Below are 21,317 nucleotides of genomic sequence, written 5' to 3' on the forward strand. Positions count from 1 at the left end.
ACACCCACCAAGGACTGTGTTTATAGTAAAGTACTGAAGGCTTGCCAGAACCCCGTGACAGTCTCACTGCATCATACAGGGAATTGAGACCAAAGTATTTGTGTATTTTTATATGTAGTGGAGGATCTGTGACAACTCAGGTGATGCTTTCGTCAGTACGAAGGATACAGACGAAAGCATCACAGGAGCTGGAGAAATTCAGGGTCCCTTAATGTGCAAACTTCTATCTCCAGAAGAAGGATTATTGTTTAATCTGCAACATGACACTTTCACGTTCCTGTAGATTTTGTTTCATAACAACATGTGATGGAGGTAAAAGAGGAGGATTTACAAGTTTGGGCTGGGGATGAGGAACATTTTATTGGTCTTGAGGATCAGGAAATATTGTGCAAAACACAAACAGCCAGAATGACCCAGAACCAGGCAGTTCCACTCAGCTCTACTGTTATCACCAAGAGCTTTAATAGCCCTGACCTTCATAATGAGAAGGGGAGCAGCAGAGACTAAAGAGAGTGATTCATCATCGAGAGATCTACAAACTGTTGCTTTAATGATGGGCTTTGCAGAGTTTTATTTTAATGTGGATAGCGGTTACCTGGAGGCTCTGGTCAGAGGATTTAAAGGTGGAATACTGAAACAAGCGGATTTCCTCAATCTGGCTCAGTGTCAGACTCTGGAGGGTGAGTTCCTGCTGAACTTCTTTCTAGTTTTCCAGTTTCCTCAATCGGAGACCAAAAACAATAGAAAACTTGCATTTATATAAGGAAGACTGGACAGCCCAAAGCAAATTACAGCAAATTAAGTATTCTTTGAAGTCGGACGGCATGGTGGCACAGTGGTTAGCACTGCTGCTCATGGCGCTGAGGACCCAGGTTTGATCCTGACCCCGGGTCACTGTCCTTGTGGAGTTTGCACATTCTCCCTGTGTCTGCGTGGGTCTCACCCTCACAACCTAAAAATGTACAGGGTGAATGGATTGGCCACGCTAAATTGCCCCTTAATTGGAAAAAAATAATTGGTATTCTAAATTTCTAAGTACGTTTCGAAGTGTTGTCAGTGTTATTGTGTTGAAAATGTAACAGCCAATTTGTGCACAGTAAGCTCCCACAAATGTCAATATGACAATGACTGGATAATTGCTTTTGTGATTTAGATTGAGGGATAAATATTAATTTGAACACCAAGGATAACTCCCCTATTCTTCTTCAAAATATGATGTGGAGATGCTGGCGTCGGACTGGGGTGAGCACAGTAAGAAGTCTTACAACACCAGGTTAAAGTCCAACGAGTTTGTTTCGAATCACTAGCTTTCGGAGCCCAGTTCCTTCATCAAGGTGAGTGAAGAGGTAGGCTCCACAACCATATATATATATATAGACAAAGTCAATGATGCAAGATGATACTTTGAATGTGAGTCTTTGCACGTAATTAAGTCTTTATGTCTTAATGTCTCATTACATTCACCCCCCACCAACTGGCCTGGGCTTGCGAAATCCTACCAATTGTCCTGGCTTGAGACAATTCACACCTCTTTAACCTGCAATTATCCCTCTCCCTGTCGCTCCGTCTGGACCTGTAAAGACTTAATTACTTGCAAAGACTCACATTCAAAGTATCATCTTGCATCACTGACTTTGTCCATATATATGGGTGTGGAGCCTACCTCTGCACTCGCCTGAGGAAGGAGCAGTGCTCCGAAATCTAGTGATTCGAAATAAACCTGTTGGACTTTAACCTGGTGTTGTAAGACTTCTTACTATTCTTCAAAATAGTGCAGTGAGGACTCTTACATCCACCCTGAGAGAGCCATTGAGGCTTCAGATTAATGTGTCATCCTAAAGATGTGTGTCGTTGCAGCACTCCTTCAGTCCTGTCCTTCAGTCCTGTCCTGCAGTGTCAGCCTCAATTTTGCTGCTCAAGTCTTGGACCAGAATTTGAACTGATTCAGAGGTGATAGTGCGACCAACAAAGATACAGCCAACACCCCAGGATATTTCCCCAGGGGATGTGCTCAAAGGGAGATCTTTCACATATGGCCCCACTCACTGAGTGCCCTTGTGGTAGGGAGATGGGGTGGTGAGGAGATGGGGGGGTTAGCAAAAAGGTATAGGATGAGGGTGAGTAGGGTGAAGTGTGGGCAGGGTGAGTAGGGTGGGGGTGTGGGCAGGGTGGGTAGGGTGGGGGTGTGGGCAGGGTGGGTAGGGTGGGGTTGTGGGCAGGGAGTAGGGTGGGGGTGTGGGCAGGGTGAGTAGGGTGGGGGTGTGGGCAGGGAGTAGGGTGGGGGTGTGGGCAGGGTGGGGGTGTGGGCAGGGTGGGTAGGGTGGTGGTGTTGGCAGGGAGGGTAGGGTGGGGTTGTGGGCAGGGAGTAGGGTGGGGGTGTGGGCAGAGTGAGTAGGGTGGGGTTGTAGGCAGAGTGAGTAGGGTGGGGGTGTGTGCAGGGTGGGTAGGGTGGGGGTGTGGGCAGGGTGGGTAGGGTGGGGTTGTGGGCAGGGAGTAGGGTGGGGGTGTGGGCAGGGTGAGTAGGGTGGGGGTGTGGGCAGGGAGTAGGGTGGGGGTGTGGGCAGGGTGGGGGTGTGGGCAGGGTGGGTAGGGTGGTGGTGTTGGCAGGGAGTAGGGTGGGGGTGTGGGTAGGGTGGGGATGTGGGCAGGGTGGGTAGGGTGGAGTTGTGGGCAGGGAGTAGGGTGGGGGTGTGGGCTGGGTGAGTAGGGTGGGGGTGTGGGCAGGGAGAAGGGTGGGGGTGTGGGCAGGGTGGGGGTGTGGGCAGGGTGGGTAGGGTGGGGTTGTGGGCAGGGAGTAGTGTGGGGGTGTGTGCAAGGTGGGTAGGGTGGGGGTGTGGGCATGGTGAGTAGGGTGGGGGTGTGTGCGGGGTGGGTAGGGTGGGGGTGTGGGCAGGGTGAGTAGGGTGGGGGTGTGGGCAGGGTGCGTAGGGTGGGGGTGTGAGCACGGTGAGTAGGATGGGGGTGTGGGGAGGGTGAGTAGGGTGGGGGTGTGGGCAGGGTGAGGGTGTGGGCAGGGTGGGTAGGGTGGGGTTGTGGGCAGGGAGTAGGGTGGGGGTGTGGGCAGAGTGGGGTTGTGGGCAGGGAGTAGGGTGGGGTGTGGGCAGGGTGAGGGTGAGGGCATGGTGAGTAGGGTGGGGGTGTGTGCAGGGTGGGTAGGGTGGGGTTGTGGGCAGGGAGTAGGGTAGGGGTGTGGGCAGGCTGAGTAGGGTGGGGGTGTGGGCAGGGAGTAGGGTGGGGGTGTGGGCAGGGTGGGGTTGTGGGCAGGGAGTAGGGTGGGGTGTGGGTAGGGTGGGGGTGTGGGCAGGGAGTAGGATGGGGGTGTGGGCAGGGTGAGTAGGGTGGGGTTGTGGGCAGGGAGTAGGGTGGGGGTGTGGGCAGGGTGGGGTTGTGGGCAGGGAGTAGGGTGGGGTGTGGGTAGGGTGGGGGTGTGGGCAGGGAGTAGGATGGGGGTGTGGGGAGGGTGAGTAGGGTGGGGGTGTGGGCAGGGTGAGGGTGTGGGCAGGGTGGGTAGGGTGGGGTTGTGGGCAGGGAGTAGGGTGGGGGTGTGGGCAGAGTGGGGTTGTGGGCAGGGAGTAGGGTGGGGTGTGGGCAGGGTGAGGGTGAGGGCATGGTGAGTAGGGTGGGGGTGTGTGCAGGGTGGGTAGGGTGGAGTTGTGGGCAGGGAGTAGGGTGGGGGTGTGGGCTGGGTGAGTAGGGTGGGGGTGTGGGCAGGGAGAAGGGTGGGGGTGTGGGCAGGGTGGGGGTGTGGGCAGGGTGGGTAGGGTGGGGTTGTGGGCAGGGAGTAGTGTGGGGGTGTGTGCAAGGTGGGTAGGGTGGGGGTGTGGGCATGGTGAGTAGGGTGGGGGTGTGTGCGGGGTGGGTAGGGTGGGGGTGTGGGCAGGGTGAGTAGGGTGGGGGTGTGGGCAGGGTGCGTAGGGTGGGGGTGTGAGCACGGTGAGTAGGATGGGGGTGTGGGGAGGGTGAGTAGGGTGGGGGTGTGGGCAGGGTGAGGGTGTGGGCAGGGTGGGTAGGGTGGGGTTGTGGGCAGGGAGTAGGGTGGGGGTGTGGGCAGAGTGGGGTTGTGGGCAGGGAGTAGGGTGGGGTGTGGGCAGGGTGAGGGTGAGGGCATGGTGAGTAGGGTGGGGGTGTGTGCAGGGTGGGTAGGGTGGGGTTGTGGGCAGGGAGTAGGGTAGGGGTGTGGGCAGGCTGAGTAGGGTGGGGGTGTGGGCAGGGAGTAGGGTGGGGGTGTGGGCAGGGTGGGGTTGTGGGCAGGGAGTAGGGTGGGGTGTGGGTAGGGTGGGGGTGTGGGCAGGGAGTAGGATGGGGGTGTGGGCAGGGTGAGTAGGGTGGGGTTGTGGGCAGGGAGTAGGGTGGGGGTGTGGGCAGGGTGGGGTTGTGGGCAGGGAGTAGGGTGGGGTGTGGGTAGGGTGGGGGTGTGGGCAGGGAGTAGGATGGGGGTGTGGGAGGGTGAGTAGGGTGGGGGTGTGGGCAGGGTGAGGGTGTGGGCAGGGTGGGTAGGGTGGGGTTGTGGGCAGGGAGTAGGGTGGGGGTGTGGGCAGAGTGGGGTTGTGGGCAGGGAGTAGGGTGGGGTGTGGGCAGGGTGAGGGTGAGGGCATGGTGAGTAGGGTGGGGGTGTGTGCAGGGTGGGTAGGGTGGGGTTGTGGGCAGGGAGTAGGGTAGGGGTGTGGGCAGGCTGAGTAGGGTGGGGGTGTGGGCAGGGAGTAGGGTGGGGGTGTGGGCAGGGTGGGGTTGTGGGCAGGGAGTAGGGTGGGGTGTGGGTAGGGTGGGGGTGTGGGCAGGGAGTAGGATGGGGGTGTGGGCAGGGTGAGTAGGGTGGGGTTGTGGGCAGGGAGTAGGGTGGGGGTGTGGGCAGGGTGGGGTTGTGGGCAGGGAGTAGGGTGGGGTGTGGGTAGGGTGGGGGTGTGGGCAGGGAGTAGGATGGGGGTGTGGGCAGGGAGTAGGGTGGGGGTGTGGGCCGGGTGAGTAGGGTGGGGGTGTGGGCAGGGAGTAGGATGGGGGTGTGGGCAGGAAGTAGGATGGGTGTGTGGGCACGGTGAGTAGGGTGGGGGTGTGGGGAGGGTGGGGGTGTGGGCACGGTGAGTAGGGTGGGGGTGTGGGCAGGGTGAGGGTGTGGGCATGCTGAGTAGGGTGGGGGGTGTGCAGGGTGGGGGTGTGGGCACGGTGAATAGGGTGGGGGTGTGGGCATGCTGAGTAGGGCGGGGGGGTGTGCAGGGTGGGGGTGTGGGCACGGTGAGTAGGGTGGGGGTGTGGGCAGGGTGAGGGTGTGGGCAGGGTGGGTAGGGTGGGGGTGTGGGCAGCGTGAGCAGGGTGGGGGTGTGGGGAGGGTGAGTAGGATGGGGGTGTGGGCAGGGTGAGGGTGTGGGGAGGGTGAGTAGGGTGGGGGTGTGGGGAGGGTGAGTAGGGTGGGGGTGTGGGGAGGGTGGGTAGGGTGGGGGTGTGGGCAGGGTGTGGGTGTGGGCAGGGTGGGTAGGGTGGGAGTGTGGGGAGGGTGGGGGTGTGGGGAGGGTGGGTAGGGTGGGGGTGTGGGCAGGGTGGGGGTGTGGGCACGGTGGGTAGGGTGGGGTTGTGGGCAGGGAGTAGGGTGGGGGTGTGGGCAGGGTGGGTAGGGTGGGGGTGTGGGCAGGGAGTCGGGTGGGGGTGTGGGCACGGTGAGTAGGGTGGGGGTGTGGGCAGGGTGAGGGTGTGGGCAGGGTGGGTAGGGTGGGGATGTGGGGAGGGTGGGTAGGGTGGGGGTGTGGGCAGGGTGGGTAGGGTGGGGGTGTGGGGAGAGTGAGGGTGTGGGCAGGGTGGGTAGGGTGGGGGTGTGGGCAGGGTGGGGGTGTGGGCACGGTGAGTAGGGTGGGGGTGTGGGGAGGGTCAGTAGGGTGGGGGTGTGGGGAGGGTGAGGGTGTGGGCAGGGTGAGTAGGGTGGGGGTGTGGGCAGGGTGGGGGTGTGGGCACGGTGAGTAGGGTGGGGGTGTGGGAGGGTGAGGGTGTGGGCTGGGTGGGTAGGGTGGGGGTGTGGGCAGGGTGAGTAGGGTGGGATGTGGGGAATCTGGTTAGGATGTAGAGAGCTAAGGTGAGGATTGTTTAGGACACTGTGTTAGCAACTCTGTTGATGGTGGAAATGGGAAAGGTGGAAATGTCCATCTACACTGGTTGAAAAGAAATATCAGAGAGTCAGGAAGGTGTAAGTCGTGCCCAGGGATTAATCAGCTCTTGCTCTCGGCTCCGGCAAAGGTTAATGCTCTGCTATTTAATTAGTCTGGTGTTGAGTGTGTATCGGGCGCTGTGTTGTGCAGATTTAACCATTACCTAACCAGAGGCTGATGTATCTTTCTGCAGACCTGAAGCTGCACCTTCAGAGCACAGACTATGGCAGCTTTCTATCCAACGAAACAGCTCCTCTCACCGTCTCCATCATTGACGATAAGCTGAAACAAAAGCTGCTGGTGGAATTTGTCTATCTGCGGAATCATTCCTTGCAGCCACTCACCACCTTCCTGGATTATATTACGTTAGTGAGCGGGGCTTTGAACTTCTTTATTATCATATTAACATTTTGAAGAGCCAGTTCAATGGAGTTCTGAGGAAATCAATGTCCCAACTCAGCCACATTGTTCAATGAGTGAGTGAGTGAGAGTGACAGTAAGAGTGGTAGTGACACTGAATGAGTGACACTGAATGAGTGACAGACTGACAGTGGCTGAGTTATCGTGGCCTGCACTGGATACTGATTTTTAATGTGAACTTTCCAATGGCTCCAGGTCTGTGTAGTTCATTTTAACCTGGACCCATTGTTTGCTCTGTTCCAAAGGTACAGCTACATGATTGACAATGTTATTCTGCTGATTACTGGTACATTGCGCCAACGACCTATCTCTGAGCTCCTTCCCAAGTGCCACCCTTTGGGCAGCTTCGAGCAGATGGAGGCCGTTCACATTGCCCAGACCCCAGCTGAACTCTACAACGCCATCCTGGTCGATACACCATTAGGTAAGAGGTGGACCTCACTGTCGCCAGAACTGGGCAGCTAATGCACAATAAAAGGCAAATCTCTGATCATTAGCCTAGAGCATCTGGAGAAGCACAAAGCATCGGGCAATAGTATACTGGTCACTGTGTGTGTCTGACTGTCTCACGGTGTAGTGGTTAGCGTGCGTGTCTGACTCTCACTGTGTACTGGTTAGTGTGTGTGTCTGACTGTCTCACTGTGTAGTGGTTAGCGTGCGTGTCTGACTCTCACTGTGTACTGGTCAGTGTGTGTGTCTGACTGTCTCACTGTGTACTGGTTAGTGTGTGTCTGATTGTCTCACTGTGTACTGGTCAGTGTGTGTCTGACTGTCTCATTGTGTACTGGTTAGTGTGTATGCCTGACTGTCTCACTGTGTACTGGTCAGTGTGTGTGTCTGACTGTCTCATTGTGTACTGGTTAGTGTGTGTGTCTGACTGTCTCGCTATGTACTGGAAACTGTGTGTATCTGACTGACTCACTGTGTACTGGTCAGTGTGTGTGTCTGACTGTCTCACTGTGTACTGGTTAGTGTGTGTGTCTGACTGCCTCATTGTGTACTGGTTAGTGTGTGTGTCTGACTGTCTCACTATGTACTGGAAACTGTGTGTATCTGACCGACTCACTGTGTACTGGTCAGTGTGTGTCTGACTGTCTCACTGTGTACTGGTCAGTGTGTGTGTCTGACTGTCTCACTGTGTACTGGTCAGTGTGTGTGTCTGACTGTCTCATTGTGTACTGGTTAGTGTGTGTGTCTGACTGTCTCACTATGTACTGGAAACTGTGTGTGTCTGACTGTCTCGCTGTGTACTGGTCAGTGTGTGTGTCTGACTGTCTCACTGTGTACTGGTTAGTGTGTGTGTCTGACTGTCTCACTGTGTACTGGTCAATGTGTGTGTCTGACTGTCTCACTGTGTACTGGTCAGTGTGTGTGCCTGACTGTCTCATTGTGTACTGGTTAGTGTGTGTGTCTGACTGTCTCACTATGTACTGGAAACTGTGTGTATCTGACTGACTCACTGTGTACTGGTCAGTGTCTGTGTCTGACTGTCTCACTGTATACTGGTCAGTGTGTGTGCCTGACTGTTTCCTTGTGTACAGGTCAGTGTCTGTGTCTGACTGTCTCACTGTGTACTAGTCAGTGTGTATGTCTGACTGTCTCACTGTGTACTGGTCAGTGTGTGTCTGACTGTCTCACTATGTACTGGTCAATGCGTGTGTCTGACTGTCTCATTGTGTACAGGTCAGTGTCTGTGCGTGACTGTGTCACTGTGTACTGGTCAGTGTGTATGTCCGACTGCCTCACTGTGTACTGGTCAGTGTGTGTGCCTGACTGTCTCACTGTGCACTGGTCAATGTGTGTGTCTGACTGTATCACTGTGTACAGGTCAGTGTGTGTGTCTGACTGTCTCACTGTGTACTGGTTAGTGTGTATGTCTGACTGTCTCCTGGTCAGTATGTGTGTGTGACTGTCTCACTGTGTACTGGTCAGTGTGTATGTCCGACTGCCTCATTGTGTACTGGTCAGTGTGTGTGTCTGACTGTCTCACTGTGTACTGGTTAGTGTGTGTGTCTGACTGCCTCATTGTGTACTGGTTAGTGTGTGTGTCTGACTGTCTCACTATGTACTGGAAACTGTGTGTATCTGACCGACTCACTGTGTACTGGTCAGTGTGTGTCTGACTGTCTCACTGTGTACTGGTCAGTGTGTGTGTCTGACTGTCTCACTGTGTACTGGTCAGTGTGTGTGTCTGACTGTCTCATTGTGTACTGGTTAGTGTGTGTGTCTGACTGTCTCACTATGTACTGGAAACTGTGTGTGTCTGACTGTCTCGCTGTGTACTGGTCAGTGTGTGTGTCTGACTGTCTCACTGTGTACTGGTTAGTGTGTGTGTCTGACTGTCTCACTGTGTACTGGTCAATGTGTGTGTCTGACTGTCTCACTGTGTACTGGTCAGTGTGTGTGCCTGACTGTCTCATTGTGTACTGGTTAGTGTGTGTGTCTGACTGTCTCACTATGTACTGGAAACTGTGTGTATCTGACTGACTCACTGTGTACTGGTCAGTGTCTGTGTCTGACTGTCTCACTGTATACTGGTCAGTGTGTGTGCCTGACTGTTTCCTTGTGTACAGGTCAGTGTCTGTGTCTGACTGTCTCACTGTGTACTAGTCAGTGTGTATGTCTGACTGTCTCACTGTGTACTGGTCAGTGTGTGTCTGACTGTCTCACTATGTACTGGTCAATGCGTGTGTCTGACTGTCTCATTGTGTACAGGTCAGTGTCTGTGCGTGACTGTGTCACTGTGTACTGGTCAGTGTGTATGTCCGACTGCCTCACTGTGTACTGGTCAGTGTGTGTGCCTGACTGTCTCACTGTGCACTGGTCAATGTGTGTGTCTGACTGTATCACTGTGTACAGGTCAGTGTGTGTGTCTGACTGTCTCACTGTGTACTGGTTAGTGTGTATGTCTGACTGTCTCCTGGTCAGTATGTGTGTGTGACTGTCTCACTGTGTACTGGGTAGTGTGTGTGTCTGACTGTCTCACTGTGCACTGGTCAGTGTGTGTGTCTGACTGTCTCACTGTGTACTGGTCAGTGTGTGTGTGTGACTGTCTCACTGTGTACTGGGTAGTGTGTGTGTCTGACTGTCTCACTGTGCACTGGTCAGTGTGTGTGTCTGACTGTCTCACTGTGTACTGGTCAGTGTGTGTGTGTGACTGTCTCACTGTGCACTGGTCAGTGTGTGTGTCTGACTGTCTCACTGTGTACTTGTCAGTGTGTGTGTGTGACTGTCTCACCGTGTACTGGGTAGTGTGTGTGTCTGACTGTCTCACTGTGCACTGGTCAGTGTGTGTGTCTCACTGTCTCACTGTGTACTGGTTAGTGTGTATGTCTGACTGTCCCGTGTACTGGTCAGTGTGTATGTCTGAGTGTCTCACTGTTTGATTTGATTTGATTTATTATTGTCACATATTAGTATACAGTGAAACGTGTTGTTTCTTGCAATGCTATACAGACAATGCATACCGTACACAGGGAAGGAAGGAGAGACTGCAGAATGTAATGTTACAGTCATAACTGGGATGTAGAGAAAAGATCAACTTAGTACGAGGTAGGTCCATTCAAAAGTCTGATGGCAGTAGGGGAGAAGCTGCTCTTGAGTCTGTTGGTACGTGACCTCAAACTTTTGTCTCTTTTACCTGACGGAAGGAGGTGGAAGAGAGTATGTCTGGGTGCATGGGGTTTTAATTATGCTGGTTGCCTTTCCGAGGCAGCGGGAATTATAAACAGTGTCAATGGATGGGAGGCTACATTCATGACCTTTTGTAGTTTCCTGCGGTATTGGGCAGAGGAGGAACCATACCAAGCTGTGATACAACCAGATACACCATGCTTTCAATGGTGCACGGTAGAAGTTGGTGAAAGTGGTAATGACTTGCCAAATTTCCTTAGTCTTCTGAGAAAGTAGAGTCGTTGGTGGGCTTTCTTCACTATAGTGTCGGCATGGGGAGGGGACCAGGACAGGTTGTTGGTAATCTGAACACCTAAAAACTTGAAGCTCTCGACCCTTTCTACTTTGTTCCCATTGATGTAGACGCATGTTCTCCACTACGCTTCCTGAAGTTTTGTTGTCATTGAGGGAGATTCTCTATCTCATTCCTGTACTCTGTCTCGTCATTGTTTGAGATCCGACCCACAACTGTGGTGTCATCAACAAATTTGAAAATCGAGTTGGAGGGGAATTTGGCCACACAGTCATAGGTGTATAAGGAGCATAGTAGGGGGCTGAGGATACAGCCTTGTGGGGCACCGGTGTTGAGGATGATCGTGAAGGAGGTGTTGTTTCCTATCCTTACTGATTATGGTCTGTGGGTTCGGAAGTTCAGGATCCAGTTGCAGAGGGAGGAGCCAAGGCCCAGGTCACGGAGTTTGGAGATGTGTTTCGTAGGAATAAAAGTGTTGAAGGCTGAGCTGTAGTCAATAAATAGGAGTCTGACATAGGCGTCTTTGTTATCTAGGTGTTCCGGTGTTGAGTACAGGGCCATGTGGACCTGTTGCAGCGGTAGGCGAACTGTAATGGATCAAGGCAATCCGGGAGGCTGGATTTGATTCGTGCCATGACTAACCTTTCGAAGCAGTTCATAATGATGTTTACTCATGATGATAATCACTGTGAACTGGTCAGTGTGTGAGTCTGACTGTCTCACTACGTACCGGTCAGTGTGTGAGTCTGACTGTCTCACTATGTACCGGTCAGTGTGTGAGTCTGACTGTCTCACTACGTACCGGTCAGTGTGTGAGTCTGACTGTCTCACTACGTACCGGTCAGTGTGTGAGTCTGACTGTCTCACTGTGTACCGGTCAGTGTGTGAGTCTGACTGTCTCGCTACGTACCGGTCAGTGTGTGAGTCTGACTGTCTCACTATGTACCGGTCAGTGTGTGAGTCTGACTGTCTCACTACGTACCGGTCAGTGTGTGAGTCTGACTGTCTCACTACGTACCGGTCAGTGTGTGAGTCTGACTGTCTCACTACGTACCGGTCAGTGTGTGAGTCTGACTGTCTCACTACGTACCGGTCAGTGTGTGAGTCTGACTGTCTCGCTACGTACCGGTCAGTGTGTGAGTCTGACTGTCTCACTACGTACCGGTCAGTGTGTGAGTCTGACTGTCTCGCTACGTACCGGTCAGTGTGTGAGTCTGACTGTCTCACTACGTACCGGTCAGTGTGTGAGTCTGACTGTCTCACTACGTACCGGTCAGTGTGTGAGTCTGACTGTCTCGCTACGTACCGGTCAGTGTGTGAGTCTGACTGTCTCACTACGTACCGGTCAGTGTGTGAGTCTGACTGTCTCGCTACGTACCGGTCAGTGTGTGAGTCTGACTGTCTCACTACGTACCGGTCAGTGTGTGAGTCTGACTGTCTCACTACGTACCGGTCAGTGTGTGAGTCTGACTGTCTCACTACGTACCGGTCAGTGTGTGAGTCTGACTGTCTCGCTACGTACCGGTCAGTGTGTGAGTCTGACTGTCTCACTACGTACCGGTCAGTGTGTGAGTCTGACTGTCTCACTGTGTACCGGTCAGTGTGTGAGTCTGACTGTCTCACTACGTACCGGTCAGTGTGTGAGTCTGACTGTTTCACTACGTACCGGTCAGTGTGTGAGTCTGACTGTTTCACTACGTACCGGTCAGTGTGTGAGTCTGACTGTCTCACTACGTACCGGTCAGTGTGTGAGTCTGACTGTCTCACTACGTACCGGTCAGTGTGTGAGTCTGACTGTTTCACTACGTACCGGTCAGTGTGTGAGTCTCACTGTCTCACTGTGTACCGGTCAGTGTGTGAGTCTGACTGTCTCACTACGTACCGGTCAGTGTGTGAGTCTGACTGTTTCACTACGTACCGGTCAGTGTGTGAGTCTCACTGTCTCACTGTGTACCGGTCAGTGTGTGAGTCTGACTGTCTCACTACGTACCGGTCAGTGTGTGAGTCTGGCTGTCTCACTAGGTACCGGTCAGTGTGTGAGTCTGACTGCCTCACTGTGTAACCGTCAGTGTGTGAGTCTGACAGTCTCACTATGTACCGGTCAGTGTGTGGGTCTGACTGTCTCACTGTGTACCGGTCAGTGTGTGAGTCAGACTGTCTCACTATGTACAGGTCAGTGTGTGAGTCTGACTGTCTCACTACGTACAGGTCAGTGTGTGAGTCTGACTGTCTCACTATGTACCGGTCAGTGTGTGAGTCTGACTGTATCACTATGTACCGGTCAGTGTGTGAGTCTGACTGTCTCACTGTGTACCGGTCAGTGTGTGAGTCTGACTGTCTCAATGTGTACCGGTCAGTGTGTGAGTCTGGCTGTTTCATTATGTACTGGTCAGTGTGTGAGTCTGACTGTCATTGTGTACTGGTTAGTGTGTGTGTCTGACTGTCTCACTGTGCACTGGTTAGTGTGTGTGTCTGACTGTCTCACTGTGTACTGGTTAGTGTGTGTGTCTGACTGTCTCACTGTGTACTGGTCAGTGTGTGTGTCTGACTGTCTCACTGTGTACTGGTTAGTATGTGTGTCTGACTGTCTCACTGTGTACTGGTCAGTGTGTGTGTCTGACTGTCTCACTGTGTAGTGGTTAGTGTGTGTGTCTGACTGTCTCACTGTGTACTGGTTAGTGTGTGTGTCTGACTGTCTCACTGTGTACTGGTCAGTGTGTGTGTTTGACTGTCATTGTGTACTGGTTAGTGTGTGTGTCTGACTGTCTCACTGTGTACTGGTCAGTGTGTGTGTCTGACTGTCTCACTGTGTACTGGTTAGTGTGTGTGTCTGACTGTCTCACTGTGTACTGGTCAGTGTGTGTGTGTCTGACTGTCATTGATTACTGGTTAGTGTGTGTGTCTGACTGTCTCACTGTGTACTGGTCAGTGTGTGTGTCTGACTGTCTCACTGTGTAGTGGTTAGTGTGTGTGTCTGACTGTCTCAATGTGTACTGGTTAGTGTGTGTGTCTGACTGTCTCACTGTGTACTGGTCAGTGTGTGTGTCTGACTCTCACTGTGTACTGGTCAGTGTGTGTGTTTGACTGTCTCACTGTGTAGTGGTTAGTGTGTGTGTCTGACTGTCTCACTGTGTACTGGTCAGTGTGTGTGTCTGACTGTCTCTCTGTGTACTGGTTAGTGTGTGTGTCTCACTGTGTACTGGTTAGTGTGTGAGTCTGACTGTCTCACTATGTACCGGTCAGTGTGTGAGTCTGACTGTCTCACTGTGTACCGGTCAGTGTGTGAGTCTGACTGTCTCACTGTGTACTGGTCAGTGTGTGTGTGTCTGACTGTCATTGATTACTGGTTAGTGTGTGTGTCTGACTGTCTCACTGTGTACTGGTCAGTGTGTGTGTCTGACTGTCTCACTTTGTAGTGGTTAGTGTGTGTGTCTGACTGTCTCACTGTGTACTGGTTAGTGTGTGTGTCTGACTGTCTCACTGTGTACTGGTCAGTGTGTGTGTCTGACTCTCACTGTGTACTGGTCAGTGTGTGTGTTTGACTGTCTCACTGTGTAGTGGTTAGTGTGTGTGTCTGACTGTCTCACTGTGTACTGGTCAGTGTGTGTGTCTGACTGTCTATCTGTGTACTGGTTAGTGTGTGTGTCTCACTGTGTACTGGTCAGTGTGTGTGTCTGACTGTCTCATTGTGTACTGGTTAGTGTGTGTGTCTGACTGTCTCACTGTGTCCTGGTCAGTGTGTGTGTCTGACTGTCTCACTATGTACTGGAAACTGTGTGTATCTGACTGACTCACTGCGTACTGGTCAGTGTGTGTGGCTGACTGTCTCACTGTGTACTGGTTAGTGTGTGTGTCTTACTGTCTCACTGTGTACTGGTCAGTGTCTGTGTCTGACTGTCTCACTATGTACTGGTCAGTGTGTATGTCTGACTGTCTCACTGTGTACTGGTCAGTGTGTGTGCCTGACTGTTTCATTGTGTACAGGTCAGTGTCTGTGTCTGACTGTCTCACTGTGTACTGGTCAGTGTGTGTGTCTGACTGTCTCACTGTGTAGTGGTTAGTGTGTGTGTCTGACTGTCTCACTGTGTACTGGTCAGTGTGTGTGTCTGACTGTCTCACTGTGTACTGGTTAGTGTGTGTGTCTGACTGTCTCACTGTGTACTGGTCAGTGTGTGTGTCTGACTGTCTCATTGTGTACTGGTTAGTGTGTGTGTCTGACTGTCTCACTATGTACTGGAAACTGTGTGTATCTGACTGACTCACTGTCTACTGGTCAGTGTGTGTGGCTGACTGTCTCACTGTGTACTGGTTAGTGTGTGTGTCTTACTGTCTCACTGTGTACTGGTCAGTGTCTGTGTCTGACTGTCTCACTGTATACTGGTCAGTGTGTATGTCTGACTGTCTCACTGTGTACTGGTCAGTGTGTGTGCCTGACTGTTTCATTGTGTACAGGTCAGTGTCTGTGTCTGACTGTCTCACTGTGTACTGGTCAGTGTCTGTGTGTGACTGTGTCACTGTGTACTGGTCAGTGTGTATGTCTGACTGTCTCACTGTGCACTGGTCAATGTGTGAGTCTGACTGTATCACTGTGTACAGGTCAGTGTGTGTGTCTGACTGTCTCACTGTGTACTGGTCAATGTGTGTGTCTGACTGTATCACTGTATACAGGTCAGTGTGTATGTCTGACTGTCCCGTGTACTTGTCAGTGTGTGTGTGTGACTGTGTCACTGTGTACTGGTCAGTGTGTATGTCTGACTGTCTCACTGTGTACTGGTCAATGTGTGTGTCTGACTGCATCACTGTGTACTGGTCAGTGTGTGTGTCTGACTGTCTCACTGTGCACTGGTCAGTGTGTGTGTCTGACTGTCATTGTGTACTGGTTAGTGTGTGTCTGACTGTCTCACTGTGCACTGGTCAGTGTGTATGTCTGACTGTCCCGTGTACTGGTCAGTGTGTATGTCTGAGTGTCTCACTGTTTGATTTGATTTGATTTATTATTGTCACATATTAGTATACAGTGAAACGTGTTGTTTCTTGCAATGCTATACAGACAATGCATACCGTACATAGGGAAGGAAGGAGAGACTGCAGAATGTAATGTTACAGTCATAACTGGGATGTAGAGAAAAGATCAACTTAGTACGAGGTAGGTCCATTCAAAAGTCTGATGGCAGTAGGGGAGAAGCTGCTCTTGAGTCTGTTGGTACGTGACCTCAAACTTTTGTCTCTTTTACCTGACGGAAGGAGGTGGAAGAGAGTATGTCCGGGTGCATGGGGTTTTAATTATGCTGGTTGCCTTTCCGAGGCAGCGGGAATTATAAACAGTGTCAATGGATGGGAGGCTACATTCATGACCTTTTGTAGTTTCCTGCGGTATTGGGCAGAGGAGGAACCATACCAAGCTGTGATACAACCAGATACACCATGCTTTCAATGGTGCACGGTAGAAGTTGGTGAAAGTGGTAATGACTTGCCAAATTTCCTTAGTCTTCTGAGAAAGTAGAGTCGTTGGTGGGCTTTCTTAACTATAGTGTCGGCATGGGGAGGGGACCAGGACAGGTTGTTGGTAATCTGAACACCTAAAAACTTGAAGCTCTCGTCCCTTTCTACTTTGTTCCCTTTGATGTAGACGCATGTTCTCCACTACGCTTCCTGAAGTTTTGTTGTCATTGAGGGAGATTCTCTATCTCATTCCTGTACTCTGTCTCGTCATTGTTTGAGATCCGACCCACTACTGTGGTGTCATCAACAAATTTGAAAATCGAGTTGGAGGGGAATTTGGCCACACAGTCATAGGTGTATAAGGAGCATAGTAGGGGGCTGAGGATACAGCCTTGTGGGGCACCGGTGTTGAGGATGATCGTGAAGGAGGTGTTGTTTCCTATCCTTACTGATTATGGTCTGTGGGTTCGGAAGTTCAGGATCCAGTTGCAGAGGGAGGAGCCAAGGCCCAGGTCACGGAGTTTGGAGATGTGTTTCGAAGGAATAAAAGTGTTGAAGGCTGAGCTGTAGTCAATAAATAGGAGTCTGACATAGGCGTCTTTGTTATCTAGGTGTTCCGGTGTTGAGTACAGGGCCATGTGGACCTGTTGCAGCGGTAGGCGAACTGGAATGGATCAAGGCAATCCGGGAGGCAGGATTTGATTCGTGCCATGACTAACCTTTCGAAGCACTTCATAATGATGTTTACTCATGATGATAATCACTGTGTACTGATCAGTGTGTGAGTCTGACTGTCTCACTACGTACCGGTCAGTGTCTGAGTCTGACTGTCTCACTGTGTACCAGTCAGTGTGTGAGTCTGACTGTCTCACTACGTACCGGTCAGTGTGTGAGTCTGACTGTCTCACTATGTACTGGTCAGTGTGTGAGTCTGACTGTCTCACTACGTACCGGTCAGTGTGTGAGTCTGACTGTCTCACTACGTACCGGTCAGTGTGTGAGTCTGACTGTCTCACTAGGTACCGGTCAGTGTGTGAGTCTGACTGTCTCACTACGTACCGGTCAGTGTGTGAGTCTGACTGTCTCACTATGTACTGGTCAGTGTGTGAGTCTGACTGTCTCACTACGTACCGGTCAGTGTGTGAGTCTGACTGTCTCACTACGTACTGGTCAGTGTGTGAGTCTGACTGTCTCACTACGTACCGGTCAGTGTGTGAGTCTGACTGTCTCACTACGTACCGGTCAGTGTGTGAGTCTGACTGTCTCACTACGTACCGGTCAGTGTGTGAGTCTGACTGTCTCACTACGTACCGGTCAGTGTGTGAGTCTGACTGTCTCACTATGTACTGGTCAGTGTGTGAGTCTGACTGTCTCACTACGTACCGGTCAGTGTGTGAGTCTGACTGTCTCACTACGTACCGGTCAGTGTGTGAGTCTGACTGTCTCACTACGTACCGGTCAGTGTGTGAGTCTGACTGTCTCACTGTGTACCGGTCAGTGTGTGAGTCTGACTGTCTCACTGTGTACTGGTCAGTGTGTGTGTCTGACTGTCTCACTGTGTACCGGTCAGTGTGTGAGTCTGACTGTCTCACTGTGAACTGATCAGTGTGTGAGTCTGACTGTCTCACTACGTACCGGTCAGTGTGTGAGTCTGACTGTCTCACTACGTACCGGTCAGTGTGTGAGTCTGACTGTCTCACTACGTACCGGTCAGTGTGTGAGTCTGACTGTCTCACTACGTACCGGTCAGTGTGTGAGGCTGACTGTCTCACTATGTACCGGTCAGTGTGTGAGTCTGACTGTCTCACTACGTACCGGTCAGTGTGTGAGTCTGACTGTCTCACTGTGTACCGGTCAGTGTGTGAGTCTGACTGTCTCACTACGTACCGGTCAGTGTGTGAGTCTGGCTGTCTCACTAGGTACCGGTCAGTGTGTGAGTCTGACTGCCTCACTGTGTAACCGTCAGTGTGTGAGTCTGACTGTCTCACTACGTACCGGTCAGTGTGTGAGTCTGACTGTCTCACTACGTACCGGTCAGTGTGTGAGTCTGACTGTCTCACTACGTACCGGTCAGTGTGTGAGTCTGACTGTCTCACTACGTACCGGTCAGTGTGTGAGTCTGACTGTCTCACTACGTACCGGTCAGTGTGTGAGTCTGACTGCCTCACTGTGTAACCGTCAGTGTGTGAGTCTGACTGTCTCACTACGTACCGGTCAGTGTGTGAGTCTGACTGTCTCACTACGTACCGGTCAGTGTGTGAGTCTGACTGTCTCACTACGTACCGGTCAGTGTGTGAGTCTGACTGTCTCACTACGTACCGGTCAGTGTGTGAGTCTGACTGTCTCACTGTGTACCGGTCAATGTGTGAGTCTGACTGTCTCACTACGTACCGGTCAGTGTGTGAGTCTGACTGTCTCACCACGTACCGGTCAGTGTGTGTGTCTGACTGTCTCACTACGTACCGGTCAGTGTGTGAGTCTGACTGTCTCACTACGTACCGGTCAGTGTGTGAGTCTGACTGTCTCACTACGTACCGGTCAGTGTGTGAGTCTGACTGTCTCACTACGTACCGGTCAGTGTGTGAGTCTGACTGTCTCACTACGTACCGGTCAGTGTGTGAGTCTGACTGTCTCACTATGTACCGGTCAGTGTGTGAGTCTGACTGTCTCACTGTGTACTGGTCAGTGTGTGTGTCTGACTGTCTCACTACGTACCGGTCAGTGTGTGAGTCTGACTGTCTCACTGTGTACCGGTCAGTGTGTGAGTCTGACTGTCTCACTGTGTACCGGTCAGTGTGTGAGTCTGGCTGTCTCACTAGATACCGGTCAGTGTGTGAGTCTGACTGTCTCACTACGTACCGGTCAGAGTGTGAGTCTGACTGTCTCACTACGTACCGGTCAGTGTGTGAGTCTGACTGTCTCACTGTGTACCGGTCAGTGTGTGAGTCTGACTGTCTCACTACGTACCGGTCAGTGTGTGAGGCTGACTGTCTCACTATGTACCGGTCAGTGTGTGAGTCTGACTGTCTCACTACGTACCGGTCAGTGTGTGAGTCTGACTGTCTCACTGTGTACCGGTCAGTGTGTGAGTCTGACTGTCTCACTATGTACCGGTCAGTGTGTGAGGCTGACTGTCTCACTATGTACCGGTCAGTGTGTGAGTCTGACTGTCTCACTACGTACCGGTCAGTGTGTGAGTCTGACTGTCTCACTACGTAGCGGTCAGTGTGTGAGTCTGACTGTCTCACTACGTACCGGTCAGTGTGTGAGTCTGACTGTCTCACTGTGTACCGGTCAGTGTGTGAGTCTGACTGTCTCACTACGTACCGGTCAGTGTGTGAGGCTGACTGTCTCACTATGTACCGGTCAGTGTGTGAGGCTGACTGTCTCACTACGTACCGGTCAGTGTGTGAGCCTGACTGTTTCACTACGTACCGGTCAGTGTGTGAGTCTGACTGTCTCACTGTGTACCGGTCAGTGTGTGAGCCTGGCTGTCCCACTACGTACCGGTCAGTGTGTGAATCTGGCTGTCTCACTAGGTACCGGTCAGTGTGTGAGTCTGGCTGTCTCACTAGATACCGGTCAGTGTGTGAGTCTGACTGTCTCACTACGTGCCGGTCAGTGTGTGAGTCTGACTGTCTCACTATGTACCGGTCAGTGTGTGAGTCTGACTGTCTCACTATGTACTGGTCAGTGTGTGAGTCTGACTGTCTCACTACGTACCGGTCAGTGTGTGAGTCTGACTGTCTCACTACGTACCGGTCAGTGTGTGAGTCTGACTGTCTCACTACGTACCGGTCAGTGTGTGAGGCTGACTGTCTCATTGTGTACCGGTCAGTGTGTGAGTCTGACTGTCTCACTACGTACCGGTCAGTGTGTGAGTCTGACTGTCTCACTACGTGCCGGTCAGTGTGTGAGTCTGATTGTCTCACTACGTACCGGTCAGTGTGTGAGTCTGACTGTCTCACTGTGTACCGGTCAGTGTGTGAGTCTGACTGTCTCACTACGTGCCGGCCAGTGTGTGAGTCTGACTGTCTCACTGTGTACCGGTCAGTGTGTGAGTCTGACTGTCTCACTACGTGCCGGTCAGTGTGTGAGTCTCCTGTCTCACTGTGTACCGGTCAGTGTGTGAGTCTGACTGTCTCACTACGTACCAGTCAGTGTGTGAGTCTGACTGTCTCACTACGTACCGGTCAGTGTGTGAGTCTGACTGTCTCACTACATACCGGTCAGTGTTTGAGGCTGACTGTCTCATTGTGTACCGGTCAGTGTGTGAGTCTGACTGTCTCACTACGTACCGGTCAGTGTGTGAGGCTGACTGTCTCATTGTGTACCGGTCAGTGTGTGAGTCTGACTGTCTCACTACGTACCGGTCAGTGTGTGAGGCTGACTGTCTCACTATGTACCGGTCAGTGTGTGAGTCTGACTGTCTCACTACGTACTGGTCAGTGTGTGAGTCTGACTGTTTCACTACGTACCAGTCAGTGTGTGAGTCTGACTGTCTCACTGTGTACCGGTCAGTGTGTGAGCCTGGCTGTCTCACTACGTACCGGTCAGTGTGTGAGTCTGGCTGTCTCACTAGGTACCGGTCAGTGTGTGAGTCTGACTGTCTCACTAGGTACCGGTCAGTGTGTGAGTCTGACTGTCTCACTACGTGCTGGTCAGTGTGTGAGTCTGACTGTCTCACTATGTACCGGTCAGTGTGTGAGTCTGACTGTCTCACTATGTACTGGTCAGTGTGTGAGTCTGACTGTCTCACTACGTACCGGTCAGTGTGTGAGTCTGACTGTCTCACTACGTACCGGTCAGTGTGTGAGTCTGACTGTCTCACTACGTACCGGTCAGTGTGTGAGGCTGACTGTCTCATTGTGTACCGGTCAGTGTGTGAGTCTGACTGTCTCACTACGTACCGGTCAGTGTGTGAGTCTGACTGTCTCACTACGTGCCGGTCAGTGTGTGAGTCTGATTGTCTCACTACGTACCGGTCAGTGTGTGAGTCTGACTGTCTCACTGTGTACCGGTCAGTGTGTGAGTCTGACTGTCTCACTACGTGCCGGCCAGTGTGTGAGTCTGACTGTCTCACTGTGTACCGGTCAGTGTGTGAGTCTGACTGTCTCACTACGTGCCGGTCAGTGTGTGAGTCTCCTGTCTCACTGTGTACCGGTCAGTGTGTGAGTCTGACTGTCTCACTACGTACCAGTCAGTGTGTGAGTCTGACTGTCTCACTACGTACCGGTCAGTGTGTGAGTCTGACTGTCTCACTACATACCGGTCAGTGTTTGAGGCTGACTGTCTCATTGTGTACCGGTCAGTGTGTGAGTCTGACTGTCTCACTACGTACCGGTCAGTGTGTGAGGCTGACTGTCTCATTGTGTACCGGTCAGTGTGTGAGTCTGACT

At 52.4% G+C, this 21,317-nt stretch overlaps 1 protein-coding gene across 2 annotated transcripts in view; it reads left to right on the forward strand.

The window, feature by feature from the left end:
- Window positions 1-482: 482 nt before the first annotated feature.
- The window catches only part of LOC140429751 (V-type proton ATPase subunit d 2-like), a 62,276-nt gene continuing 41,441 nt past the window's right edge, over window positions 483-21,317 (forward strand). For both annotated transcript variants that reach the window (XM_072517123.1, XM_072517131.1), the window contains exons 1-3: window positions 483-680; window positions 6,325-6,496; window positions 6,797-6,975. In XM_072517123.1, coding sequence (XP_072373224.1) covers window positions 551-680; window positions 6,325-6,496; window positions 6,797-6,975 — 481 coding nt within the window. In that variant the 5' untranslated portion in view covers window positions 483-550. The remainder of the gene's footprint in view (window positions 681-6,324; window positions 6,497-6,796; window positions 6,976-21,317) is intronic.

Source organism: Scyliorhinus torazame, chromosome 1 (assembly GCF_047496885.1).
Source record: "Scyliorhinus torazame isolate Kashiwa2021f chromosome 1, sScyTor2.1, whole genome shotgun sequence".
Lineage (NCBI taxonomy): Eukaryota > Metazoa > Chordata > Chondrichthyes > Carcharhiniformes > Scyliorhinidae > Scyliorhinus > Scyliorhinus torazame.